This window comes from Amblyraja radiata, unplaced genomic scaffold (genome assembly GCF_010909765.2).
Source record: "Amblyraja radiata isolate CabotCenter1 unplaced genomic scaffold, sAmbRad1.1.pri S103, whole genome shotgun sequence".
NCBI lineage: Eukaryota > Metazoa > Chordata > Chondrichthyes > Rajiformes > Rajidae > Amblyraja > Amblyraja radiata.
The window spans coordinates 1,143,627-1,168,092 of record NW_022630094.1 but is presented as its reverse complement, the minus strand read 5'-3'; the positions used below and the strand labels follow the sequence as shown (position 1 = coordinate 1,168,092).

At 49.5% G+C, this 24,466-nt stretch overlaps 1 protein-coding gene across 1 annotated transcript in view; it reads left to right on the top strand.

Annotated features, from left to right (window-relative positions):
- LOC116969085 (E3 ubiquitin-protein ligase HUWE1-like) overlaps positions 1-24,466 on the top strand; it is a 97,976-nt gene that overhangs the window by 34,959 nt on the left and 38,551 nt on the right. The window contains exons 8-20 of the mRNA XM_033016034.1: positions 863-913; positions 2,685-2,753; positions 5,297-5,396; positions 6,436-6,536; positions 7,633-7,783; positions 9,910-10,037; positions 11,712-11,852; positions 12,994-13,099; positions 14,997-15,113; positions 17,482-17,583; positions 19,524-19,604; positions 21,537-21,643; positions 23,380-23,557. Coding sequence (XP_032871925.1) covers positions 863-913; positions 2,685-2,753; positions 5,297-5,396; positions 6,436-6,536; positions 7,633-7,783; positions 9,910-10,037; positions 11,712-11,852; positions 12,994-13,099; positions 14,997-15,113; positions 17,482-17,583; positions 19,524-19,604; positions 21,537-21,643; positions 23,380-23,557 — 1,432 coding nt within the window. The remainder of the gene's footprint in view (positions 1-862; positions 914-2,684; positions 2,754-5,296; positions 5,397-6,435; positions 6,537-7,632; positions 7,784-9,909; positions 10,038-11,711; positions 11,853-12,993; positions 13,100-14,996; positions 15,114-17,481; positions 17,584-19,523; positions 19,605-21,536; positions 21,644-23,379; positions 23,558-24,466) is intronic.

Genomic DNA, 24,466 nt, shown 5'->3' with positions numbered 1-24,466 from the left:
AGAATGTACAAGCCCAGCTGCTCCATTCTCTCAGCACATGACAGTAATATGTAAACATAATACAGAACAGGAGATAAAGGTTCAGTGTGTCTATATACCATAGACCATATATACACACAATAAATAAACAGATAAAGTGCAATAGGCTGTTATAGTTCAGAGTTTGTTGGATGTCGTATTTAATAGCCTGGTGGTTGTGGGGAAGAGGCTGTTCCTGAACCTGGATTTCAGTCTCCTGTATCTTCTTCCCGATGGCAACGGAGAGATGAGTGCGTGGCCAGGTCTTTGCTGATGCTGGCTGCCTTTTTGAGGCAGCGACTGTGATAGATCCCCTCGACGGTGGGGAGGTCAGAGCCGATGATGGACTGGGCAGTGGTCACGACTTTCTGCAATCTTTTCCGCTCCTGGGCGTTCAAGTTGCCGAACCAAGCCACGATGCAACCGTTCAGCATGCACCTGTAGAAGTTCGAGAGAGTCCTCCTTGACAAACCGACTCTCCGTAATCTTCTCAGGAAGCAGAGGCGCTGATGTGCTTTCTTTATAATTGCATCAGTGTGCTGGGACCAGGAATTTGAAGTTCTTGACCCTTTCCACCATCGTCCCGTTGATATAAACGGGGTTGTGTTTCCCTATCCTGCCACTTACAAAGTCCACAATCAGTTCCTTGGTTTTGCTGGTGTTGAGAGCCAGGTTGTTGTGTTGGCACCCATGCGCTTCTACCTCCGGCAGGTCTTGGTTTATCAACCATTTGCAGCTCCAGGTTTGCGCCAAGTTTCGCCGGTGCTGTGCGGTGCGGCGGGACGCCGTATCGGTCTTGCGTTAACCCGTCATGACCTCACGTTTATACCTTTCTCTCTTCCAGGCCACAACAAACAACACACTACATTACATCCACATAGAGCAGTTAGATAAGGTGAGTGTTTCCGACTTCTACCGTCTGCGTATTGTGCTTTTAATTCATGAATGCCTCGGTTTTTAGTTTAGAGATACAGCGCGGATACAGGCCCTTTCAGCCCACCGGCTCCACGCCGACCAGCGATCCCTGCGCTTTTAGACAATAGACAAAGGAGTGGGCCATTCAGCCCTTCGAGCAAGCAACGCCATTCAATGTGATCATTGCTGATCATTCCCAATCAGTACCCCGTTCCTGCCTTCTCCCCATATCCCCTGACTCCGCTATCTTTAAGAGCCCTATCTAGCTCTCTCTTGAAAGTATCCAGAGAACCGGCCACCACCGCCCTCTGTGGCAGAGAATTCCACACACTCACAACTCTATTTGAGAAAAAGTGTTTCCTCATCTCCGTTCTAAATGGCCGACCCCTTATTCTTAAACTGTGTGTGTGTGGCCCCTGGTTCTGGACTCCCACAACATGTTTCCTGCCTCTAGCGTGTCCAAACCCTGAATAATCTTATATGTTTCAATAAGATATCCTCTCATCCTTCTAAACTCCAGAGTGTACAAGCCCATCCGCCCCATTCTCTCAGCATATGACAGTCCCGCCATCCCGGGAATTAACCTTGTAAACCTACGCTGCGCTCCCTCAATATCCTTCCTCATATTAGGGGACCAAAACTACACACAATACTCCAGGTGTGGTCTCACTAGGACCCTGTACAACTGCAGAAGGACCTCTTTGCTCCTATACTAAACTGCGCCTGTTATAAAGGCCAACATGCCATTCGCTTTCTTCACTGCCTGCTGTACCTGCATGCTTATTTTACACATTGGGAACATGTTTCCTGCCTCTAGCGTGTCCATAAGTTAGAATTTATTGATGTCTATACTGCACTATTACCCAGCTCGGACCTGAGTACAAATTTTGTTCATGATTCATGTGGAAGTATGTTTTTATCGAATGACAGTAAATAAATGAAATGAAAATGAAACCCTTAATAATCTTATGTTTCAATAAGATCCCCTCTCATCCTTCTAAACTCCAGAGTATGTTCATCATATGCTATCCCACTCATTCCTGGGATCGTTCTCCTCTGGACCCTCTCCAGAGCCAGTTTTGGTCTCCTAATTTGAGGAAAGACATTCTTGCCATAGAGGGAGTACAGAGAAGGTTCACCAGACTGATTCCTGGGATGTCAGGACTTTCATATGAGGAAAGGCTGGATAGACTCGGCTTGTACTCGCTAGAATTTAGAAGATTGAGGGGGGATCTTATAGAAACTTACAAAATCCTTAAGGGGTTGGACAGGCTAGATGCAGGAAGATTGTTCCCGATGTTGGGGAAGTCCAGAACAAGGGGGTCACACACAGTTTAAGGATAAGGGGGAAATCCTTTAGGACCGAGATGAGAAAAACATTTTTTTTCACACACAGAGAGTGGTGAATCTGTGGAATTCTCTGCCACAGAAGGTAGTTGAGGCCACAGTTCATTGGCTATATTTAAGAGGGAGTTAGATGTGGCCCTTGTGGCTAAAGGGATCAGGATGGAGAGAAGGCAGGGATGGGATACTGAGTTGGATGATCAGCCATATTGAATGGCGGTGCAGGCTCGAAGGGCCGAATGGCCTACTCCTGCACCTATTGTCTATGTTTCTATCCTTCCTCACATATGGGACCCATATGGACACACTAATCCTACCCTTTGAGTCGTTTCAGAACAGAGGATGTGAGATTGATTGCTGGGAAGTTCAGCTGGCCTATTTATCCTTGGTTTCTTTTCTGCTGCTAGATCTCCGAAAGCCCGTCTGAAATTATGGAGTCTCTAACCAAAATGTACAGTATTCCAAAGGACAAGCAGGTGAGTCCTCCCAATGTTCTGCCCATTAGTCGTGTGAGAAAGAACTGCAGGTGCTGGTTTAAATCGAAATACGGCACAAAGTGCTGGGGGAACTCAGCGGGACAGGCAGCATCTCTGGGGAGAAGGAATGGGCGACGTTTCGTGTTTGGAACTCTCCTTCATGCTCGAGAGTAGTCCCCGCGTACTCGAGGCCTCAGCTAGGTCGCAGCGTATTTTCCAACTTGCTGAAAAATGCCCGCCAGTAAACAAAAGGTTTGAAGAAGGGTTTCGGCCCGAAACGTTGCCTATTTCCTTCGCTCCATAGATGCTGCTGCACCCGCTGAGTTTCTCCAGCTTTTTTGTGTACCTTCGATTTTCCAGCATCTGCAGTTCCTTCTTAAACAAAAGGTCGCCATGGAAAATAAAATCGATATTTTTTTTTACTCTGAAGTTTAGTCGAAGTAGGTCGTAGTAGGTCGTAGTAGGTCGGCATGTTAGTCATAGGTAATCGAGGGTAGTCGTAGATAGTCTTCATCATAGCCGAAGGGAGGTCGAAGGAGGTCGTCTTCACTTTCCACTATTTGGTGCCCAATTTTCCCCGAAGTTTGTCGTAGTTAGTCTTCAACATAGTCGAAGGGAGGTCGAAGGAGATCGAAAGAGGTCGTCTTCAATCTCCACTATTCGGTGTCCAATTTTCCCGAAGTTAGTCGTAGCTAGTCGAAGCCAGTCTTCAACATGTTCGAAGGAGGTCATCAACATGCCACTTTTTCAAACTATCCTAAACTCTTCCAAACTCGCCAATTAGATTGCCGCAGTGGGACAGCCCCTTTGCTCAGACTGATGTCAGGGGAGGGGCGGGACAGAGATAGAATGTAGTCGGCGGCAGTCAGACTAGTGGGAGAACTGGGAAGGGGACGGGGAGAGGGAAAGCAAGGGCTATCTGAAGTTGGAGAAGTCAATGTTCATACCGCTGGGGTGCAAGATGCCCGAAATATGAGGTGCTGCTCCTCCAATTTACGGTGGGCCTCACTCTGGCCATGGAGGAGGCCCAGGACAGAAAGGTCAGATTGGGAATTAGTTAATTCACGTTTAATCAATAATGTTTTATTATTAATGTTTTATGTATCATTTGGTCCATATCCAAACCTGAGGTAGACAAAACTGCTGGAGAAACTCAGCGGGTGCAGCAGCATCTATTGAGCGAAGGAAATAGGCAACATTTCGGGCCGAAACCCTCTTAACCTGTCCTATCCATGTACCTTTCTCAGTGTTACTTAAACGTTGGGACAGTCCCAGCCTCAACTACCTCCTCCGGCAGCTCGTTCCATACACCCACCACCTTCTGTGTGGAAAAGTTACCCCTCGGATTCCTATGAAATCTTTCCCCCTTCACAATAGCCATTCCGCCCTTCGAGCCAGCTCAGCCACTCAATGTGATCATGGCTGATCATCCCCAATCAGTGCCCCGTTCCTGCCTTCTCCCCATATCCCCTGACTCCGCTATCTTTAAGAGCCCTATCTAGCTCTCTCTTGAAAGTATCCAGAGAACCGGCCTCTGAGGCAGAGAATTCCACAGACTCATAACTCTCTGTGTGAAAAAGTGTTTCCTCGTCTCCGTTCTAAATGGCTTACCCCTCATTCTTAAACTGTGTGTGGCCCCTGGTTCTGGACTCTCCCAACATCGGGAGCATGTTTCCTGCCTCCAGCGTGTCCAAACCCTTAATAATTCACCTTGATTCACCTACTCGGGGCAAGAGACTCTGTGCGCCTACCCGATCTATGATTCCTTCCAGAAAATAACCGCACGCTATCACAGTTCGTGGTAAAAGCTAGCTTCTTTCAGCTTTGGACGATAGCTAAAATAAAACAATTCCTCCACTTTGATGACCTGGAAAAGATCATCCACACATTCATCTCCTCCCGCCTAGATTACTGCAACTCCCTTTACACTGGCATCAGCCAGTCTTCCCTGTCCCGCCTGCAACTGGTCCAAAACGCCGCAGCGAGACTCCTGACGGGCACCCGAAAAAGGGACCACATCACCCCGATCCTGGCCTCTCTCCACTGGCTCCCTGTGCGGTTCCGTATAAACATCAAGATTCTCCTCCATGTCTACAAAGCCCTCAATGGGCTTGTCCCCACCTACATAAAAAGTCTTCTCACCCACCACTCCACCTCCAGGCCCCTCAGATCGGCCGACTTGGGGTTGCTGAATAACCCACGGTCTAGGCATAAGCTCAGGGGCGATCGACCGCGCCTTTGCGGTTGCAGCCCCTAGACTGTGGAACAGCATCCCCCTTTCCCATCAGAACGAACCGCCCCCTCCATCGACTCCTTTAAGTCAAGATTAAAGACTTATCTATACTCCCAAGGCTTTCCTGACGTCCTCTGAGTGAGGGCTATATGTATATATGTATAGTTTGTTTTGTTGTGCTATTCTTATAACAAATGTAAAGCACTTTGGCCAACGAGAGTTGTTTTTTAAATGTGCTATAGAAATAAATGTGACTTGTCTTGACACAGTTGGCGATTCGACGTCACATTGTCCGCTTTGTTCCCACCAGATGCTACTGTTTACACATATACGACTCGCTCACGGATTCTCGAACCACAAGAAGCGGCTGCAAGCAGTACAAGCTAGGTTGCACGCCATCTCGATATTAGGTAAGAGGGTCTGATAACCAGTGGGGGAATAATACCCCACGCTCGCTTTGAAGTGGGAGGGTGACGCGTACACTTAACGTGTCCCCCCGGAGAGAGGCGCCTTCGCAGCCAGGCCGACCAGCGATCCCCGCACGCACTAACACTATCCTACACACACTAGGGATCATGTTGACATTTGATACCAAGCCAATTAACCTGCAAACCTGGAGCGTGGGAGGAAACCGAAGATCTCGGAGAAAACCCACGCGGTCACGGGGAGAACGTGCAAACTCCGCACAGACAGCACCTCTGTCAGCACCCGTAGTCGGGATCAGGCACGGAAACCGCTATCAAAACATTGGGGGAGGGGGGGCACACAATTTATTGGCAGCCGCCCGCGTACAATCACGAGCATGCACGCACACATACGCGTGAGGCTTCGGCCGTGGGCCCCTGTGGACGGTAACATCGGGAGCTGACCTGGTTGGTGATCGACTCCAAACTCCAGCAACAGCAGCTTCATCCGCCCCCAAATCGTGGGGCTTGAATCGGCCCGTTCGCGGGGGGCCTTTCATCGGCTGGCGGTGGCTTCAACATCGGGAGCCTCGATCGCCTCGATCGAGCGGTTTGATTTTAAGCCGCGCCGGGCGATGAAAGGCCCCGCCAACGGGCCGATTCAGCCCTTAGAAAGCGTCTGATATAAAGTCCGGATTACAAAACATGGGGGGGGGGGGGGGGGGATTGTCCCCCACCTCTTAAAGCATGGGGGGACACACGTGTCACCCCCCACCGTCCCCCCCCAGGATTTCCTCCCAAGGTCGGGATGGAACCCGGGTCTCTGACGCTGCATTCGCTGTAAGGTAGCAACTCTACCGCTGCGCCACCGTGACCGCCCGGCCGATTCTGTCCTGGTGGCGGCGCTGGGCCCGGCGCTGCTGTTCCCGGCCCTGGCGATCCCAGGCCCTTCCGCCGCTGGTGAACCCCAATCCCTTCCGCCGCGTCCAAACCCCGCCCGGCAATCCTCGCAGTGACCACACGCGCCGACTTCTCTCCCCCCCAGTCTACTCCAACGCACTCCAAGAATCTGCCAACAGCATCCTGTACAACGGATTGATCGAGGAGCTTGTGGACGTCCTACAGATTCCCGACAAACAACTCATGGTGAGTCCACCAGTGAAAGGAGCAGAATTGGGCCATTCGGCCCATCGAGTCCACTCCGCCGTTCAATCATGGCCGATCCATCTCTCCCTCTCATCCCCATTGTCCTGCCTTCTCCCCAGAACCCCTGACACCCGCACTAATCAACAATCTGTTCATCTCTGCCTTAGAACTATCCACTGACCTGGACTCCAAATCTCTGCTATCCATGTACCTGTTTAAATGTTTCTTAAACACTGTGATAGCTACCCCCTCCGGCAGCTCGTTCCTTACCCCTCAGATTCCTATTAAATCATTTTGGACCTTCGAGCCAGCATTCAATGTGATCATGAACGATCATCCCCAATCAGTACCCCGTTCCTGCCTTCTCCCCATATCCTCTGACTCCGCTATCTTTAAGATCCCAACCTAGCTCTCTCTTGAAAGCATCCAGAGAACCGGCCTCCACCGCCCTCTGAGGCAGAGAATTCCACAGACTCACAACTCTCTGGGTGGGAAAAGTGTTTTCTCATCTCTGTTCTAAATGGCCGACCCCTTATTCTTAAACTGTGTGTGGCCTCTGGTTCTGGACTCCCCCAACATCGGGAACATGTTTCCTGCCTCTAGCGTGTCCAAACCATTAATAATCTTATATGTTTCAATAAGGTTCCCTCTCATCCTTCTAAACTCCAGAGTGTGCAAGCCCAGCCGCTCCATTCTCTCAACAAATGACAGTCCCGCCATCCCGGGAATTAACCTTGTAAACCTACGCTGGGCTCCCTCAATAGCAAGAATGTCCTTCCTCAAATTTGGAGACCAAAACAGCACACAATACTCCAGGTGTGGTCTCACCAGGGCTCTGTACAACTGCAGAAGGACCTCTTTGCTCCTATACTCAACTCCTCGGGTTATGAAGGCCAACAGGCCAAACCTGCACACAATACTCCAGGTGCGGTCTCAACAGGGCCCTGTACAACTGCAGAAGGACCACTTTGCTCCTGTACCAAACTTGTCTTGTTATGAAGGCCAACATGCCATTCGCTTTCTTCACTGCCTGCTGTACCTGCATGCTTACTTCCAATTCCCTTTGCTTCACCGGCTCTGTGTTTCTGTTTGACAGGACATTAAAGCCGCATCGTTGCGGACGTTGACGTCGATCGTTCACCTGGAGCGGACCCCCAAGCTGAGCAGCATCATCGACTGCACCGGGACAGCGTCCTACCACGGTTTCTTACCCGTCTTGGTGAGAAACTGCATCCAGGCCATGATCGGTGAGTGTGCTGTGGGCCCAGCCCGTTAGTTTAGATTATTATTGCCACGTCTGCCGAGGGTTGCCAACTGTCCCGTATTAGCCGGGACATCCCGTAAATTGGGCTCAATAGGTTTGTCCCGTACGGGACCGCCCTTGTCCCATATTTGACTGCTTCTACTCGGGTCGAGGGGACTCGACCACTCAGGTCAAAGGATGGCGGGACTGTCATATGCTGAGAGAATGGAGCAGCTGGGCTTGTACACTCTGGAGTTTAGAAGGATGAGAGGGAATCTTATTGAAACATATAAGATTGTTAAAGGTTTGGACATGCTGGAGGCAGGAAACATGTTCCCGATGTTGGGGGAGTCCAGAACCAGGGGCCACACACAGTTTAAGAATATGGGGTCGGCCATTTAGACTTTCATATGAAGAAAGACTGGATAGACTTTGGATGGACATTGGGGATGGGACTGGACTTTGTGCCTTCCCCCATAATGGGAACCATTGTGGGGGGATGTTTTTTATGTTAAAGCTATTTATTATTGTTATGTTTGTATTCCTTTTTTAATGCGCTGCATTGGCAAAAAGAATTTCACTACATCTAGGTGTATGTGACAATAAATCAACCTTTGAACCTTTGAACCTTTAGACTCGGCTTATACGCACTAGAATTTAGGAGATTGAGGGGGGATCTTATAGAAACTTAAAAAATTCTTAAAGGGTTGGACAGGCTAGATGCAGGAAGATTGTTCCCGATGTTGGGGAAGTCCAGGACAAGGGGTCACAGCTTAAGGATAAAAGGGAAATCATTTAGGACCGAGATGAGAAAATCATTTTTCACACAGAGAGTGGTGAATCTGTGGAATTCTCTGCCACAGAAGGTAGTTGAGGCCACAGTTCATTGGCTATATTTAAGAGGGAGTTAGATGTGGCCCTTGTGGCTAAAGGGATCAGGGGCTATGGAGAGAAGGCAGGTACAGGATACTGAGTTGGATGATCAGCCATGATCATATTGAATGGTGGTGCAGGCTCGAAGGGCCGAATGGCCTACTCCTGCACCTATTTTCTATGTTTCTATGAAAGTGATAAAAAGATCGTGATATTGTGAAAAAGTGTGAAAAAAAAGCTCTCTTATGAAGACTGAGCAGAAAGCCATATACCAACTTCGTATTTTTCAACCCCCTTACCAGATCCTGAAACCATTTATTTTTAAAGTACTGTTGCACCTTATACTTGTAGTAAGTCGATAAAATGGAAGCTGTACAATAAATGTATTATGTCATATGCCACGGTTTATACTTTTGTACACTGCTTCTAATAAAAATATGAAGGGAAATTTTTTTTTTAAATGCTGAGTCAAATATCACATCAATTGTCTATTGACTTCAAGTCACATTTATTTCTATAGCACATTTAAAAAAAACAACTCTCGTTGGCCAAACTGCTTTACATTTGTTATAAGAATAGTATAAACAAACAAACTACATACATATATACATATAGCCCTCGCTCAGTGGACGTCAGGAAAGGCTTGGGAGTATTGATAAGATTTTAGTCTTGACTTAAAGGAGTCGATGGAGGGGGCTGTTCGTTCTGATGGGAAGGGGGATGCTGTTCCACAGTCTAGGAGCTTCAACCGCAAAGGCGCGGTCGATCGCCCCAAAGCTTTTGCCTAGACCGTGGGATATTCAGCAGCCCCAAGTCGGCCGATCTGAGGGACCTGGAGGTGGAGTGGTGGGTGAGAAGACTTTTATTGTAGGAGGGGGCAAAGACATAGAGGAGGGTCTTGAAATGTATACGGAACCGCACAGGGAGCCAGTGGAGAGAGGCCAGGATCGGGGTGATGTGGTCCCTTTTTCGGGTGCCCGTCAGGAGTCTCGCTGCCCTGCGGCGTTTTGGACCAGTTGCATGCGGGACAGGGAAGATTGGCTGATGCCAGTGTAAAGAGAGTTGCAGTAATCTAGGCGGGAGGAGATAAATGTGTGGATGACCTTTTCGAGGTCATCAAAGTGGAGGAATTGTTGGGCCGAATAGCCTAATTCTGCTCCTATCGCCTATCGATCGTCCAACAAAGAGCAGATGGCGGCAGTGTGTTAGTCGCGGGCTTTCCCGACACTGATTGTCTGCGTCTCGTGTTTATCTCAGATCCATCCATGGAACCGTACCCTCACCAGTTTGCCACGGCGCTCTTCTCCTTCCTCTACCACCTCGCCAGCTACGACGCGGGCGGAGAAGCCTTGGTCTCCTGCGGAATGATGGAAGCTTTGCTCAAGGTATTTCTTTCCACTATTATCCCAGCGAGGAACGGTCATGTTCGAGGTCCACTCAACTTGCCGCGCGGCAAGGGGGACCTGGTTTGGAGGTTAATGCACAATACACCCTCTGCCCCGTCACACCGTACCCTCACTCAATTCTCTCACCCCTCTCCCCTCCCCCCTCCCGTCTCTCCCCCCCTCTACCCCCATCCCTAACCCCCTCTCTACCCTCCCCACCTCTCTGCCCCCTCTGAGGAATGCTCTGCCTCAGAGGGCGGTGGAGACCGGTTCTCTGGATACTTTCAAGAGAGAACTAGATAGGGCTCTTAAAGATAGCAGAGTCGGGGGATATGGGGAGAAGGGTTTCGGCCCGAAACGTTGCCTATTTCCTTCGCTCCATAGATGCTGAGTTTCTCCAGCAATTTTGTCTAAAATTGGTGCAGTCGCAGGCCGTTCGGACCTCCGAGCCAGTCAATTTGATTTAAGGGCCTGTCCCACTTACGTGTCCTTGGCACGCTAATTACACGACCTCGTGGTCGCGTTGTGCGCGCGACTTTCTGCGCCCGCACAGCCGTCTGGAGCGCGTGACGTCATTTGAAGATGGACACAAAGCTGGAGTAACTCAACGGGTCCGGCAGCATCTCTGGAGAGAAGCAATGGATGATGTTTCCGGTCGAGACCCTTCTTCAGTCTGAAAGAAGGGTCTTGACCCGAAACGCCACCCGCCGGTCCCGCTGAGTTACTCCAGCATTTTGTGCCTATCTTCAATTTGCTTGGCCCCGCTCTGGGAGTAGCAGTGGGGGCGGATCCAGACCGCAACGGCCGTGAGCCCCAGGCCGAGCTCGGCGATCGTTTGCCCGCTTCTGCTGCTGTTGGAGGTGAGACGTTGCGCCGCGCCGGGGACTTGGGCCTGTCCCACTTTGGCCGTCAGTTCCGCGACAGGCCGTTGGCGCGCGAAGATTTTGTTCGCCCGTGTGCCTCAACGCGACGACGAGGTCGTGTAACTTGCGTGCCAAGGACACGTAAGTGGGACAGGTCCGTAAATCATATTGAATGGCGTTGCTGGTTCGGAGATCCGAATGTCCTGCGACTGCACCTATTGTAAACAAAATTGCTGGAGGAACTCAGCATCTATGGAGCGAAGGAAATAGGCGACGTTTTGGGCCGAAACCCTTCTTCAGACTGATGCAGGGTGGGGAGGGGGGAGGGGGGCGGGAAGAAGAAAGGAGGAGGAGGAGCCAGAAGGCTGAGGGAGAGCTGAGAAGGGGAGGAGACAGCAAGGGCTACCGGAAATTGGTGAATTCAATGTTTATGCCGCTAGGGTGCAGACTGCCCAAGCGGAATATGAGGTGCTGCTCCTCCAGTTTCCGGTGGTCCTCACTCTGGCCATGGAGGAGGCCCAGGACAGAAAGGTCAGATTGGGAATGGGAGGGAGAGTTGAAGTGCTGAGCCTCCGGGAGATCAGGTTGGTTAATGCGGACCGAGCGGAGGTGTTGGGCGAAGCGATCGCCAAGCCTGCGCTTGGTCTCACCGATGTAAAGCAGCTGACATCTAGAACAGCGGATGCAATAGATGAGGTTGGAGGAGATGCAGGTGAACCTCTGCCACACCTGGACCTATTGCACCTGTTGTCTATGCTTCTATACAGTGCAGAGCTCGTCGTCCTACCGGCTTTCTCTCCTCTTTTCCAAGGTAATCAAGTATCTCGGAGATGAGCAGGACCAGATCACCTTTGTGACCCGTGCTGTCCGAGTGGTCGACCTCATCACCAACCTGGACATGGCCGCTTTCCAGTCGCACAGCGGGCTGGCTGTCTTCATCAACCGGCTGGAGGTAGGCGGAACTGCAGGTGTTGCTTTACCAAACGCAAAGATACAATGTGCTGGAGTAACTCGGCGGGCCAGGCCACATCCCACGTAACTAGCACATACTCGGTGGGCTGAAGGGTCAGTTTCCACACTGTATCTCAGAACAAAACTAAATAACCCTAACTAACCCCAAAACTAAACTAATACTCCTGTGTCCTGGCTAAGGTAGACTTCATAAGGTCTGAAGGAGGGTCTCGACAACAGACAATAGGTGCAGGAGTAGGCCATTCGGTCCTTCGAGCCAGCACCGCCATTCAATGTGATCATGGCCGATCATCCCCAATAAGTACCCCATTCCTGTTGTACGGGGCACTAGTGAGACCACACCTGGAGTATTGTGCGCAGTTTTAGCCTGTTTACCTTCATAACAAGAGGAGTCGAGTATAGGAGCAAAGAGGTCCTTCCACAGTTGTACAGGGCCCTGGTGAGACCACACCTGGAGTATTGTGTGCAGTTTTTGGTCCCCTAATTTGAGGAAGGACATTCTTGCTATTGAGGGAGCCCAGCGTAGGTTCACCAGGTTAATTCCCGGGATGGCAGGACTGTCATATGCTGAGAGAATAGAGCGGCTGGGCTTGTACACTCTGGAGTTTAGATGGATGAGAGGTTTCATTATTGAAGCGTACAAGATTATTAAGGGTTTGGACACGCTAGAGGCAGGATACATGTTCCCGATGTTGGGGGAGTCTAGATCCAGGGGCCACACACACAGTTTAAGAATAAGGGATAAGCCATTTAGAATGGAGACGAGGAAATTCCAGAGAGTTGTGAGTCTGTGGAATTCTCTGCCTCAGAGGGCGGTGGAGGCCGGTTCTCTGGATACTTTCAAGTGAGAGCTAGATAGGGCTCTTAAAGACACTGGAGTCAGGGGATATGGGGAGAAGGCAGGAACGGGGTACTGATTGGGGATGATCAGCCATGATCACATTGAATGGCGGTGCTGGCTCGAAGGGCCGAATGTCCTACTCCTGCACCTATTGTCTATTGTCTATCGTCACCCGGTACAGAGGGGAGTGGGTCGTGGCCGGGGGGGGGGGGTCTCCCTGCCGGTTTGCTCTGTTTTCCGCTAATAAATCTGCCGTTAATCTTCGCTTTCTTTCCCTCAGCACGAAGTGGACATTTGCAGGAAAGAGTGCCCTTTTGTCATCAAGCCAAAGATCCAGCGCTCCAGCGTAGCCCAGGAGGGAGAGGAGATGGAGACTGACTCTGAAGGTACCTGATCCTTGCTCGCACTCTTCTCCCCCCCCCTCCCTCGCCTCATAAATGATAGGGGATGATTGAGACGACAGATGGCACAATGGGCTAAGTGTTCGGCTGGCAACCGGAAGGTAGCCGGTTCGAATCCCTTGAAGTGCATACTGTCGTTGTGTCCTTGGGCAAGACACTTCACCCACCTTTGCCTGTGTGTGAATGTGTGTGAGTGATTGGTGGTGGTCGGAGGGGCCGTAGGTGCAGATTGGCAGCCACGCTTCCGCCAGTCTGCCCCAGGGCAGCTGTGGCTACAGAAGTAGCTTACCACCACCGAGTGTGACTGAGGAGTGAATGAATAATGCGATGTAAAGCGCCTTGAGTATTAGAAAGGCGCTATATAAATCCCATCCATTATTATTATTGTAGGATCAAAACTAGGCCTCCTACTTTCAATCATGGCTGATCTATCTCTCCCTCCCAGCCACATTCTCCTGCCTTCTCCCCGCAACCCCTGACACCCGCACTGATCAACAATCTCTCTATCTCTGCCGTAAAAATATCCACTAACTGATGGCCTCCACAGCCGTCTGTGGCAACGAATCCCACAGATTCACCCCCCCCCCCCCCCCGACTAAATAAATTCCTCCTCGTCTCCTTCCTTAAGGAACGTCCTTTAGTTCTGAGGTTGTGCCCTCTGTTCCGAGAGTCTCCCGTGATGGAATTATCCTCTCCACATCCACACCCCCTCCCATTCCCAATCCCAATCCGACCTTTCTGGCCTGGGCCTCCTCCATGGCCAGAGTGAGGCCCAGCGTAAATTGGAGGAGCAGCTCCTCATATTTCGCTTGGGCCGTTTACACCCCAGCGGTATAAACTTTGACTTCTCCAATTTCAGGTAGTCCCTGCTTTCACCCTATTTCCCCTCCTCTTCCCAGCTCTCCCACAGCCCACTGTCTCCGCCTCTTCCTTTCTTCTTCCCGCCACCCCCCCCCCCCACATCAGTCGACCCGAAACGTTGCCTATTTCCTTCGCTCCATAGATGCTGCCTCACCCGCTGAGTTTCTCCAGCATTTTTGTCGACTCTCCACATCCACTCTATCTTTCACTATTCAGTACGTTTCAATGAGGTCCCCTTCCCCTCCCCCTCTCTCATTCTTCTAAACTCCAGTGAGTACGGGCCCAGTGCCGTCAAACGCTCATCGTACGCTAACCCACTCATTTCTGGGATCGTTCTCGCTAACCTCCCCTGGACCCTCTCCAGAGCCGGCACATCCTTCCTCGGATATTGTGCCCAGCATTGTACAAGCCCAGCCGCTCCATTCTCTCAGCATATGACAGTCCCGCCATCCCGGGAATTAACCTTGTAAACCTACGCTGGGCTCCCTCAATAGCAAGAATGTCCTTCCTCAAATTAGGGGACCAAAACTGCACACAATACTCCAGGTGTGGTCTCACTAGGGCCCTGTACAACTGCAGAAGGACCTCTTTGCTCCTATACTCAACTCCTCTTGTTATAAAGGCCAACAGGCCAAAACTGTGCACAATACTCCAGGTGTGGTCTCACTAGGGCTCTGTACAACTGCAGAAGGACCTCTGTGCTCCTATACTCAACTCCTCTTGTTATAAAGGCCAACAGGCCAAAACTGCACACAATAATCCAGATGTGGTCTCACTAGGGCCCTGTACAACTGCAGGAGGACCTCTTTGCTCCTATACTCAACTCCTCTTGTTATAAAGGCCAACATGCCATTCGCTTTCTCCACTGCCTGCTGTACCTGCATGCTTACTTTCATAGACTGATGTACAAGGACCCCCAGATCCCGTTGTACTTCTCCTTTTCCCAACTTGACGCCATTTAGATAGTAATCAACTCTACACGATCGCTCACTGTTCCGCACTCACCATTCTTGTCCTGTAGTTTCAGACATTGCGATGGAGAGCAGTCCCGGTCCGTCTACTTCAACCAGTGAACCCAGGCCCGACGGAGGAGAATCACGAGGACCAAACACTGTCATGAGTTACCCACCAAGAACCGGTAAGACTGGCCAGTGTTCGTCAGAATCAGAATCAGAATGACACTTTATTCGCCAAGTATGTTTTGCAACATACGAGGAATTTCACTGGCCTGGTCAGTCAATCAATCAATCAACCTTTATTGTCATCTTGCAAAGCAACAGTTGTACAGTGCAAAATGAGAAGACGTTTCCCAGGGAATACCGGAGCATCGCACATGAAACTTAAAACATTTCACACATAAGAGGGAGTACAGAGAAGTTTCACCAGACTGATTATTGGGATGTCAGGACTTTCATATGAAGAAAGACTAGATAGACTCGGTTTGTACTCGCTAGAATTCAGAAGATTGAGGGTAGATCTTATAGAAACGTACAAAATTCTTAAGGGGTTGGACAGGCTAGATGCAGGAAGATTGTTCCCGATGTTGGGGAAGTCCAGAACAAGGGGTCACACAGTTTAAGGATAAGGGGGAAATCTTTTAGGACCGAGATGAGAAAAACATTTTTGTTCACACACAGAGAGTGGTGAATGTGTGGAATTCTCTGCCACAGAAGGTGGTTGAGGCCACAGTTCATTGGCTATATTTAAGAGGGAGTTAGATGTGGCCCTTGTGGCTAAAGTGATCAGGGGGTATGGAGAGAAGGCAGGGATGGGATACTGAGTTGGATGATCACAGGGGGACTTGATAGAGGTTTTTAAAATGATGAGAGGGATAGACAGAGTTGACGTGGAAAAGCTTTTCCCACTGAGAGTGGGGAAGATTCAAACAAGGGGACATGACTTGAGAATTAAGGGACTGAAGTTTAGGGGTAACATGAGGGGGAACTTCTTTACTCAGAGAGTGGTAGCTGTGTGGAATGAGCTTCCAGTGAAGGTGGTGGAGGCAGGTTCGTTTTTATCATTTAAAAATAAATTGGATAGTTATATGGATGGGAAAGGAATGGAGGGTTATGGTCTGAGCGCAGGTATATGGGACTAGGGGAGATTATGTGTTCGGCACGGACTAGAAGGGTCGAGATGGCCTGTTTCCGTGCTGTAATTGTTATATGGTTATATGGTTATATCAGCCATGATCATATTGAATGGCGGTGCAGGCTCGAAGGGCCGAATGGCCTACTCCTGCACCTATTGTCTATGTTTCTATGTTTCTATAATAACAGTAAAAACAATCCAGTCCCTGATGAAACAGTATAAATAGTTAAAAGCAGGTAAAACAGCAACATTAAAATACAGTAAAACAGTCATTAAAATGTCCAGGGCAGCTGATTTGAGTGGCCAGTGCCAGAGTTATTAAAATGTCAGTGCAAAGCCGTAGAATCAGGTGACTGTGAGTACAGAGTGACTGTTTAGCCGCCTCACAGCCTGTGGCAGGAAGCTGCTTAGTCATACAATTAAAAACAACAGATCACTTCAAAAACACATTTTAACATGAACATCCACCACAGTGACTCCTCCACATTCCTCACTGTGACGGAAGGCGAAATAAAGTTCAAGTCCCTTCCTTTCGTTCTTCCTCGGTCAGGGGCCTCGAGCCCCCTCCGTTGACGGGACGGTGTTGATTCCCGTAGCCGGCAGCATTCGGGCCCTCCTCGCCGAGGCGATCAGCTCCTGCATCGGGGGGATGTCAGCTAGAACCTAGATAGGGCTCTTAAAAATCGCGGAGTCAGGGGATATGGGGAGAAGGCAGGAACGGGGCACTGATTGTGGATGATCGGCCATGATCACATTGAATGGCGGTGCTGGCTCAAAGGGCTGAATGGCCTCTACTCCTGCACCTGTTGTCTATTGTCTATTGAGTTACTCCAGCTTTTTGTGTCTAATCGGGGACAGTCCAACTGGTCGGGAGAACTGGGATGGGGCCGGGATGGAGAGAGAGGGAAAGCAAGGGCTATCTGAAGTTGGAGAAGTCAATGTTGATACTGCTGGGGTGTAAGCTGCCCATGCGAGAGAGAGGCCCAGGGCAGAAAGGTCGGTGTGGGAATGGGAGGGGGAGTTGAAGTCTTTGGCAACCGGGAGCTCAGGCCGGTTCAGGTGGGCTGAGCGGAGGTGTTCAGCGAAACGATCGCTTGGTCTCGCCGATATACAGGAGTCCACACAACGCTTTGAGGTGGGTTGACGTGCTGGGAGACCTGATTGAACGACTTCCCGTGAACAAGGCTTCCCGTGAAGACCCTAGAATCCCATCAAGACCCTCACTAGTCTGGTCTATAACTGCAAAGCTGCCAAGTTTTGTCAGGGCATTTCAGTATTCTAGTACCTGAGGAAATTTTGCTGAGGAGACCAGTATTTTTACGCTGTGCCATTTCGATGAAAACATTTTTGTTTTTTATGTGCGGTGGTACCCATGTAAGAGTACAAGAATGCATAACCTGATTCTTCCTTCTCAGGGGTCCAGTGCATTCCTCAGCGCGCAGCGCTATTGAAATCTATGCTGAACTTCCTGAAGAAGGCCATTCAAGATCCAGCCTTCTCGGACAGCATTCGACATGGTAACGTATTCTCTCTCCCTCTCTCGATTTCTCTGTCGCTTTGTGATCGTGTGATAGGAGCCGAATTAGGCCATTCGGCCCATCGAGTCCACTCCGCCAATCAATCACGGCCGATCTATCCCTCCCTCCTAACCCCATTCCCCTGCCTTCTCCCCGCAGCCTCTGACACCCGCACTAATCAACAATCTATCTAACTCTGGAATTCTCTGCCTCAGAAGGCAGGGGAGGCCAATTCACTGGATGTTTTCAGGAGAGAGTTAGATTTGGCTCTTAGGGCTGACGGAATCAAGGGATCTAAATGGCGTCAAGTTGGGAAAAGGTGAAGTACACCGGGATCTGGGGGTCCTTGTACATCAGTACTAACCAAACCTGTATGTTTCCACGCTGTATCTCAAAATGTCAAGGTGGATCGCGGGAATTCTGGCGTGTCTTCGAGTCACAGAGTGATACAGTGTGGAAACAGGCCCTTCGGCCCAACTTGCCCACACAGGCCAACGTGTCCCATCTACACTAGTCCCACCTGCCTGCGCTTGGTCCATATCCCTCCAAACCTGTCCAATCCATGTATCTGTCTAACTGTTTCTTAAACGTTGGGATGGTCCCAGCCTCAACTACCTCCTCTGGCAGCTCGTTCCATACACCCACCACCCTCTGTGTGGAAATGTTACCCCTCAGATCCCTATTAAATCTTTTCCCTTTCACCTTGAACCTATGTCCTCTGGGCAAGAGACTCTACCCGATCTATTCCTCTCGTGATTTTGTACACCTCTATAAAATCTCCCCTCATCCTTCGGCGCTCCAAGGAATAGAGACCCAGCCTACACAACCTCTCCCTGTAGCTCACAGCCTCAAGTCCTGGCAACATCCTCGTAAATCTTCTTTGAACCCTTTCAAGCTTGACAATATATTTCCTATAACACGTTGCCAAGAACTGAACACAATATTCTAAATGTTTAAGAAAGAACTGCAGATGCTGGCAAAATCAAAGGTAGACAAAAATGTTGGAGAAACTCAGCAGGTGAGGCAGCATCTATGGTGACGTTTCGGGTCGAGACCCTTCTTCAGAATTCTCGACCCGAAACGTCACCTATTCCTTCGCTCCATAGATGCTTCCTCATCCGCTGAGTTTCTCCAGCCCTTTTGTGTCCCTACAATATTCTAAATGCGGTCTCACCAACGTCTTATACAACTGCAACATGAGCTCCCAACTTCTATACTCAATACTCTGGCTGATGGAGGCCGATGTGCCAAAAGCCTTCTTGAGCACCTTATCTACCTGCGACTCGACCTTCAAGGAACCATGCACCTGTACTCCTAGATCGTAGAGTACATTGCGTACAGTTTTGGTCTCCAAATCTGAGGAAGGACATTATAGCCATAGAGGGAGTGCAGAGAAGGTTCACCAGACTGATTTCTGGGATGTCAGGACTTTCATATGAAGAAAGACTGGATAGACTTGGCTTATACTCGCTAGAATTTAGGAGATTGAGAGGGGATCTTATAGAAACGTACAAAATTCTTATGGGGTTGGACAGGCTAGATGCAGGAAGATTGTTCCCGATGTTGGGGAAGTCCAGGACAAGGGGTCACAGCTTAAGGATAAGGGGGAAATCCTTTAGGACCGAGATGAGAAGAAACTTTTTCACACAGAGAGTGGTGAATCTCTGGAACTCTCTGCCACAGAGGGTAGTTGAGGCCAGTTCATTGGCTATATTTAAGAGGGAGTTAGATGTGGCCCTTGTGGCTAGGGGGATCAGGGGGTATGGAGAGAGGGCAGGTACGGGATACTGAGTTGGATGATCAGCCATCATATTGAATGGCGGTGCAGGCTCAAAGGGCCGAATGGCCTCTACTCCTGCACCTATTTTCTATGTATCTATGTAGACTTGTTTGCACTTGATGCTGTTCCCAATCTAACCCAATTTAATTCTGCCTTTCAGTCATGGATGGTTCCTTGCCTACCTCACTGAAACACATCATCAGCAATGCAGAGTATTACGGGCCATCGCTCTTCCTGCTCGGTAAGTGAGATGTGTTTGTGCAGGCAGCCACTGCAGATGCTACTTCACACCGAAGATAGACACAAAATGCTGGAGTAACTCAGCGGGACAGGCAGTTTCTCTGGAGAAAAGGAATGGGCGATGTTTTGGGTCTGAAGAAGGGTCTTGATGCGGTCTAGGGTAAGCAAGGATTCCCGTGAAGACGCTAGGACCCCATCGAGACCCTCACTAGTCTGGTCTATAACTGCAGAGCTGCCAAGTTTTGTCAGAGCATATCAGTATTCTAGTACCTGAGGAAATTTTACTGAGGAAACCAGTATTTTTACACTGTACCATTTTGCTGAATTTGTTTTTGGTTTTTATGTGAGGTCATACCCATGTAAGAGTACAGAAATGCATAACTTTGCTACCAGTTGACATGTCCGACATGTTACCCTTGTTATCAAGGAAGGACAATCTTGCTATTGAGGGAGTGCAGGGTAGGTTCACCAGGTTAATTCCCGGGATGGCGGGATTATCATATCCCGAGAGAATGGAGCAGCTGGGCTTGTACACTCTGGAGTTTAGAAGGATGAGAGGGTATCTCATTGAAACATATAAGATTGTTAAGGGCTTGGACACGCTAGAGGCAGGAAACATGTTCCCGATGTTGGGGGAGTCCAGAACCAGGGGCCACACACACACAGTTTAAGAATAAGGGGTCGGCCATTTAGAACGGAGATGAGGAAACACTTTTTCACACAGAGAGTTGTGAATCTGTGGAATTCTCTGCCTCATGGGGAGAAGGTGGAGGCCGGTTCTCTGGATGCTTTCAAGAGAGAGCGAGATAGGGCTCTTAAAAATAGCGGAGTCAGGGGATATGGGGAGAAGGCAGGAACGGGGTACTGATTGGAGATGCCCTCTCATCCTTCTAAACTCCAGTGTGTACAAGCCCAGCCGCTCCATTCTCTTAGCATATGACAGTCCTGCCATCCCGGGAATTAACCTTGTAAACCTACGCTGGGCTCCCTCAATAGCGAAAATGTCGTTCCTCAAATTAGGGGACCAAAACTGCACACAATACTCCAGGTGTGGTCTCACCAGGGCCCTGTACAACTGCAGAAGGACCTCTTTGCTCCTATAAGTGGGTTAACATATGATGAACATGTTCCCGATGTTGGGGGAGTCTAGAACCAGGGGCCACACACACAGTTTAAGAATAAGGGGTCGACCATTTAGAACGGAGATGAGGAAACACTTTTTCACCCAGAGACTTGTGAGTCTGTGGAATTCTCTGCCTCAGAGGCCGGTTTTCTGGATACTTTCAAGAGAGAGCTAGATAGGGCTCTTAAAGATAGCGGAGTCAGGGGATATGGGGAGATGGCAGGAATGGGGTACTGATTGGGGATGAGGGAGTATTTCATTGAAACATATAAGATTGTTAAGGGCTTGGACACGCTAGAGGCAGGAAACATGTTCCCGATGTTGGGGGAGTCCAGAACCAGGGGCCACAGTTTAAGAATAAGGAGTAAGCCATTTAGAACTGAGACGAGGAAACACTTTTTCTCACAGAGAGTGGTGAGTCTGTGGAATTCTCTGCCTCAGAGGGCGGTGGAGGCCGGTTCTCTGGATGTTTTCAAGAGAGAGCTAGATAGGGCTTTTAAAAATAGCGGAGTCAGGGGATTTGGGGAGAAGGCAGGAACGGGGTACTGATTGGGGATGATCAGCCATGATCACATTGAATGGCGGTGCTGGCTCGAAGGGCCAAATGGCCTACGCCTGCACCAATTGTCTATTGTCTTCTACGCACCTTACTTGACAGATTCCCGCGACTGGTTGAACACGGCAGAAAGAAAATTGCTCGCGGTCGGAGGTGTGATGCGCCGGGTCGCTTGCGTATTAAAACTCTGACCTGTTTTTGCCTTTTCTCCCTTCCTTCCTTCCTTTCTTCCTCCCTGCCTTCCTTCCTTCCAGCTACAGAGGTGGTGACGGTGTTTGTGTTCCAAGAGCCGTCGCTGTTGTCTTCCCTCCAGGATAACGGGCTGACGGACGTCATGCTCCACGCCCTGCTGATCAAAGACGTGAGTGTGGCCTCGCCCAGAGAGACAGCGCGGTAACGGGCCCCTTCGTCCCACCGGGCCCGCGCGCCGACCAGCGATCGCCCGCGCCCTAACACTACCCGACACACAATAGACAATAGGCGCAGGAGTAGGGCATTCGGCCCTTCGAGCCTGCACCGCCATTCATAGAAACATAGAAACATAGAAAATAGGTGCAGGAGGAGGCCATTCGGCCCTTCGAGCCAGCCCCGCCATTCATTGTGATCATCGTCCCCTATCAATAACCCGTGCCTGCCTTCTCCCCATATCCCCTGACTCCACTAGCCCCTAGAGCTCTACCTAACTCTCTCTTAAATCCATCCAGTGACTTGGCCTCCACTGCCCTCTGTGGCAGGGAATTCCATAAATTCACAGCAGATAAAGTGCAAATAAACTGATAATGGGCTATTAATGTTCAGAGTTTTGTTTGAGTTGTGTTCAATAATAATAATAATAATACATTTTATTTAATGGGCGCCTTTCAGACATCTCAAGCACACCTTACATAGTAATCGGAATAACATATAATCGGAATATAACAAGTAATAAAGACATCACAGAGACACAAATTAAAAACAGAATTCAATCCAAAAACAGAAAATCAAAAACAAAACAACACAAAAACACATGTGAAAACACATCAATAGCCTGATGGCTGTGGGGAAGGAGCTATTCCTGAACCTGGACGTTGCAGTCTTCAGGCTCCTGTACCTTCTACCTGAAGGTAGCGGGGAGATGTGTGTGTGGCCAGGATGGTGTGGGTCCTTGATGATGCTGCCAGCCTTTTTGAGACAGCGACTGTGATAGATCCTCTGGGCAAGAGACTCTGTGCATTTACCCGATCGATTCCTCTCACGATTTTATACATCTTAAACGCCATTTCCACCACCAGCCCCTGGCAATGCGTTCAAGACCCCCCAACAAAAATCTTAACGGCGCAAAATTTAAGAGTCCTTCCGAAACGTGACGTGAAAACCAGCGCGCAGCCTCACGCCGCAGTGTCTGAACGTTCTGCTTCGGACGATAGCTAAAATAAAAAAATTCCTCCAGTTTGATGACCTGGAAAAGATCATCCACACATTCATCTCCTCCCGCCTAGATTACTGCAACTCTCTTTACACTGGCATCAGCCAACCTTCCCTGTCCTGCCTGCAACTGGTCCAAAACGCCGCAGGGCAGCAAGACTCCTGACGGGCACCCGAAAAAGGGACCACATCACCCCGATCCTGGCCTCTCTCCACTGGCTCCCTGTGCGGTTCCGTATAAACTTCAAGATTCTCCTCCATGTCTACAAAGCCCTCAATGGGCTTGCCCCCACCTACATAAAAAGTCTTCTCACCCACCACTCCACCTCCAGGCCCCTCAGATCGGCCGACTTGGGGTTGCTGAATATCCCACGGTCTAGGCATAAGCTCAGGGGCGATCGACCGCGCCTTGGCGGTTGCAGCCCCTAGACTGTGGAACAGCATCCCCCTTTCCCATCAGAACGAACCGCCCCCTCCATCGACTCCTTTAAGTCAAGACTAAAGACTTATCTATACTCCCAAGCCTTTCCTGATGTCCTCTGAGTGAGGGCTACATGTATATATGTATGTAGTCTGTTTTGTTGTGCTATTCTTATAACAAATGTAAAGCACTTTGGCCAACGAGAGTTGTTTTTTAAATGTGCTATAGAAATAAATGTGACTTGATTTGACTGGACTTGCTTTCTTCTCCAGGTGCCTGCGACCCGCGAAGTCCTGGGCTCCCTGCCAAACGTTTTCAGCGCACTGTGCCTGAACGCCCGCGGGCTACAATCCTTCGTGCAATGCCAGCCCTTCGAGCGGCTCTTCAAGGTGCTCCTATCTCCCGATTACCTGCCCGCCATGAGAAGGCGACGTAGCTCCGATCCCTTAGGTCAGTGATCGCATTTTTGGCCCTAGGAATAAACGCTTGGACTATTTGCAAATTGGGGAGAGAATCCAGAAATCGGAGGTGCAGAGGGGGACTTGGGAGTGCTGGTGCAGGATTCCCAAACGGTTAATTTGCGAGGCGAATCTGGGAAGATGCTGGAGTCAATTATAAAAGATGAGATAGCCGCACATTTGGATAGCAGTAACAGGATCGGTCCGAGTCAGCATGGATTTACGAAGGGGAAATCATGCTTGACTAATCTTCTGGAATTTTAAATGGACAAGGGAGAGCCAGTGGATGTAGTGTACCTGGACTTTCAGAATGCATTTGATAAGGTCCCACATAGGAGATCAGTGGGCAAAATTAGGGCACATGGTATTGGGGGTAGAGTGCTGACATGGATAGAAAATTGGTTGGCAGAGAGGAAAGACCCACACCATCCTGGCCACACACTCATCTCCCTGCTACCTTCAGGTAGAAGGTACAGGAGCCTGAAGACTGCAACAACCAGGTTCAGGAATAGTTACTTCCCCTCAGCCATCAGGCTATTAAACCTGGCTCGGACAAAACTCTGATTATTACCAACCACTTTCTGTTATTTGCACTATCAGTTTATTTATTCATGTGTGTATATATTTATATCATGGTATATGGACACATTTATCTGTTTTGTAGTAAATGCCTACTATTTTCTGTGTGCTTAAGCAAAGCAAGAATTTCATTGTCCTATACAGGGACACATGACAATAAACTCACTTGAACTTGAACTTGAAACAAAGAGTAGGGATTAAATGGGAGGCAGTGACTGGTGGGGTACCGCAAGGCTCGGTGCTGGGACCCGCAGCTATTTACAATATACATCAATGATTTGGATAAAGGGATTCAAAGTAACATTAGCAAATTTGCAGATGA